General features: G+C 38.0%; 1 protein-coding gene across 2 annotated transcripts; it reads right to left on the bottom strand.

The window, feature by feature from the left end:
• Positions 1-1,693: 1,693 nt before the first annotated feature.
• Positions 1,694-3,881, bottom strand: LOC113361287 (bidirectional sugar transporter SWEET1-like). 2 transcript variants are annotated; one of them, XM_026604575.1, is made up of 6 exons: positions 3,449-3,881; positions 3,307-3,343; positions 2,994-3,089; positions 2,635-2,917; positions 2,425-2,544; positions 1,694-2,227 (listed from the first exon to the last, which is right to left on the bottom strand). In XM_026604575.1, exons 1-6 carry the CDS (start codon positions 3,480-3,482, stop codon positions 1,976-1,978), a joined length of 822 nt encoding a protein of 273 aa, XP_026460360.1. In that variant the 5' UTR covers positions 3,483-3,881; the 3' UTR covers positions 1,694-1,975. The 2 variants fall into 2 exon arrangements, with proteins under 2 accessions (XP_026460360.1, XP_026460359.1); XM_026604574.1 differs by having other exon boundaries at positions 2,425-2,917.
• Between the last annotated feature and the right edge of the window lie 496 nt (positions 3,882-4,377).

The following is a 4,377-nucleotide window of genomic DNA, read 5'->3' as shown; positions in this document are numbered from 1 at the left end:
AAAACAATCAAAATACTTGGAAAAGAATTCACATGCAATATTACAGTTTTCTTGCTTGATTTGGTCTTTATCTTTCTTTCTATCCTTCTTATGTGTCAGTTTGATGGTGTTGCTTGTTGGCGTTTTTTTTTTCTTTTTTTATTGCGCAAGGGGTGACAGATTGCGTACTGTTTTAAAGCGCAACAAGTGGGTTTGTGTTTATGGTGTACAAACAAGGCGTTGGCTGGTAAACCCGGTGTATTATGGCACTGATTCATCTACTACTTAGAGTGGTGCTTGCTCTTCAAGTTGTACCTTTCTTGGCTATAATATCTTTCAGCGCTCATTGCTATGGTCTAGGCAGTACTTTCTTGGCTAATTAGGACTCTAGGCAGTACTAAGATTATATTTTTATTTCTTTTTGACAGTGTGGTTGGGTGAGGTCTGTTTCCCTTTAATTAGCTTTTTTATGTTGGATGATCCACGCCTTTGTTTGAAAGGTTTGGTGCAGCCGTTTTTCAACAATGTCTACTAAAAAGTAAAAACCTACACCCTTCCCATGTACGGAAAAGAGCGAGTTGGGCAAAGTACAAAAATATCTAGAATGAACGAGGTACATGTGTCCTTGTGGATCACGCTGTCCCTACGGGAATGGATAAAATGGTGGTGCTGTTTCCGTAAAATAAACAAATATCTTTATTCCCCCACGACGCCAATCCCTTCACGGAATAGGTGAAGAAATCCAAATTTTCCATTTGCAACTGCTTAGATACGGTCACGTGTCCGGTTACGGCCACGTAGGTATAATATCTTTATCCACGTGTGTGATACGTGATCGACTTGCCTTACTGCTTTCTTTCTTTATTTAAAGGGAGACCGTTATACAACAGTCTCCCACAAGTTGTCGCATTATTCATCTTTCTTTCAAGTACTAAAAAGAAGAAAAAAATATCTAGAGAGCAAAACAATGGAACAAGGAGGAGGTAGCAGCAGCATTCAGATCCAAAGAAAATCATCAATCGAAACTGAACCAAGAACGCTGAACATTCATCAAATTCATTTTGCAAGAGTAAGCAATTCATTTCATGTTTGGTGATACCTGGATGTTGGATTTAAAATCACAATTATATTGAAGTTGTTTTTGTTTTTTGTAGGAAGCGGCTTTGTTAGTGTTAAACAATATGAGCTCAGAAGAAGCAATAAACATATTTACAGAGGTACGATCGTTTTCTTTCGCTTATTATGTTCCAATTCATGAATGCATATTTAATTCTACACTACACCTGCGAGCGTTAAGTTGGTTGGTGAACTTTGCAACAGGGTTTGGAGTCGGTAGGTAGCGGAGATATGCAGAAAGGCGGTCACGTAATGTTGGATTCAGACGACGAAAATGACTTCGGTGCTGATGAAAAGACATTAATAAGGGATGTAGCCACGGCACCATTCTAATACTTTAACCAAAGTGGTTTTGAGGTTAATCATGTTTTTGTCTAAGTTTTGAGTCCTGTAAATATAGAGGATGCCGGATGGAGTTTTTCTTAACCATCTTCGATCAGCACCCAATTTATGAAAAGAACTTGTTTTCAGTTTATACTTTAAAGTTTCTTGTTTTGCTCTTGGTGATAGAGTGATGGGGTTGCTGATTCCAGAAGAATCCAGCAAATATTCAGTATTAGACCAGCAAAATGCAAGCCTAGTGCATCAATAGCGAATATGATAAAATCATCAAACCAAAGTACAAAACTGGCAAAATGAGATCTATGAATTTGTATAACTGTTGCCCAAATGTGCTTTGTAATTCCTTACATGACTGTATAATATTCCTACACAAGGACATTACATGAACGACAACATCACTAACTAAACCACAACGAGTATATGCTTGCTAGCTACTTCTGCTTATGTACTGTACTGAAGCCCCTAAATCAGTGAAGACCCACGGTGTCACACCACTCTTCATTCTTCACAATCAAAATGAATAATCAAGACACAGAACCTACAAAACATCGATTCGAGTATCGTCGACACATGTAGCAGCAGTCTTTTGAAGAGGTTTCTCGAAACCCAGCTCAATAAAATCATCATCTTCTTCAGGACTACTACAAGCAGTAGTAGTAGTAGTGGTAGGAGGAGGAGGCATCACACTGGCTCCATCATCAGCAACAACAGCTTTGCCTTTTGGATTTCTGTAGACGGCATACAATATCAACTGCAATGCCCCTAAAACACATCCAAAGCCATTTGGAACCTGTCATGCACATTCACAACAACAAACATTAGATGATGTGTGTCAGAGTTGGACTCTAGGCAGAGACCATAACAAGATTCAGTTTATAATATGTCAGAGACATAGTGCGATTGTCAGAGCCAGTTACCCAGAACACACCAATATCGAGTTTATGCGAACCCCTGGAAGTAAAAAGCTCATACTAAGAAAATACTTACAGTAATGAAAGGATCTCCACCGAGAAGGCCATAGACGAACCAGAATGTGCCGCAAAGAAACACGAACAGTGATAATAAGAAGGGCATGTACTCTACACTCTTGGTTCGAATTACCAGTTTCTGCAATTGAATTATTGATAGCATAAAGTTGATGAACATTATTTGAGTATCGACGAAAATAAAACGAAAGGGCTTGTGCGGATTAGTTACCATGACAGACAACGGCGAGGCATACATGTTGATAGAGAAGATGGTAGCAGCAAGACCACAGAAAAACAACCTGGTCTCATGTTCATGGATTACGAGTAAAGAAACCATGGAGACGGATGCGAATGTGATGAGGGCCAGAGCGAGTAACACCATCAACTTCAATTTGTCCTTCTTTGGTGCGTATATCATGAAAATCACCACATATATTCCTTCTATAACTGCACCAATACCATTAATGGTAGCCACCAAGATATTATGCGGGGAAACAAATGGAAGCCCATACCTGCAAATCGATTCATCTCCAGAATGAGAATTGCATATAGCAAGGTCATGTTATAGAGAGGCAGAGAGATTTATACCATCCAGAGAGAAGGCAATTGAGCAAGGTCATGATGTAAGGAACGCCAGAGAATTGTTGAGTCGATTTGCTTTTTATGATTCTACGAAATGTCATTCTGCAAATCATCAAGAAATAGAAATAGATTTGACAAATTTTAGTAGATTGCTAAGAGTAATTAACGATCACCATTAGTGTCAGTAAAACAAGAAAGAAGATAATTCAAGAACCCTAATTAAGCTAAGTATAAACAGCAACCCCAAATTTCTCAGTTCTTCAATGGACAAAGAAAGAAACATGCATTAATGGACAAGATCAAAAGAGGGATAACTTACAATGGAGACAAGAAGAGAAACAGAGCAGTTACATTCCCTGTTTCAGAGAGAGATCATACTCCATTAACGAAATCAACGAAGAAAATTACATACACAAATGACAAAAAGAAAGAAGCTAAAGATTGAATTTTATAAAACCTACCACAGATTCCAAAGCAGAAACGGATGATATTCATGATTGATTAATCTTCTTGTTCTTGTTCAATTGAGAAAGATGAAGTGATGATGATGATGAAGAAGAAGAAGAAGAAGAAGAAGAAGATGAAGAAAAACGAAATTGAAGAAGTAAAAACCCTAAAGAAATACGCTTTTGTAAAGAAAGAAAGAAACGAGAAAATCTCAAGAATTTTTTTCTACTCCCTCTTTTTTTGTGTTTGAGAGGATGAGCAATGAGAAAACAAGTGAAGTGAGAGAGGGATTTATATAGAAAAGAAGAAATCACGGAAATAATGAAACCGACTTTGCTGCTGCTGCTTCTTCATCACTACTAGTAACGAAACAAGTGAGGTACTACATTACACTACTAAAGCAATGTCGCCTTCCTGCATTTACAGCTATAGGCAGTTGGAATAGATATCCACTGGCATTCTCACGTATTGCTGACATGTGTGATACAAAAAAGTTTTTCTTCTTCTTTTTTTTCAAAATTTTAATTTATTACAATTAATGGAAATTAGACAGAGTTGTTTGAAAGGGTTGGGAGCCTAGAACCATATGCGCTCCAACACCTTTCTGGATAGCTAAATTTTTTAGTGTTTTCAGCAAAAAAAAAAAAAAAAAAAACTCGATAGTTTCAATACTTACCCAAAGTAGTAAATATTAGGGTACCAAAACTATAACCATTAGCATTACATATTTCAAGATATCTAACCCGCTTGCGCTCTATAGCTTTAGCCAAGGAAAGGCCCGGTGTAAAAGCTTGCACACCACCTCCAGCGAAGGGAGAGACCCCAGTCACATCAAAACAAACATCACGACCCTCTTCCCAGTTATAAACCAAGATATCTGTCGGCCTGGCATCACCACCATCACGAAAAAGGAACCCCAAAGCTGCTTCCACTTTAGAAAGGT

The sequence above is a fragment of the Papaver somniferum genome, chromosome 3 (assembly GCF_003573695.1).
Source record: "Papaver somniferum cultivar HN1 chromosome 3, ASM357369v1, whole genome shotgun sequence".
Taxonomy (NCBI): domain Eukaryota; kingdom Viridiplantae; phylum Streptophyta; class Magnoliopsida; order Ranunculales; family Papaveraceae; genus Papaver; species Papaver somniferum.
The sequence above is the reverse complement of the archived record's forward strand: the minus strand, read 5'-3'. Positions and strand labels throughout refer to the sequence as shown.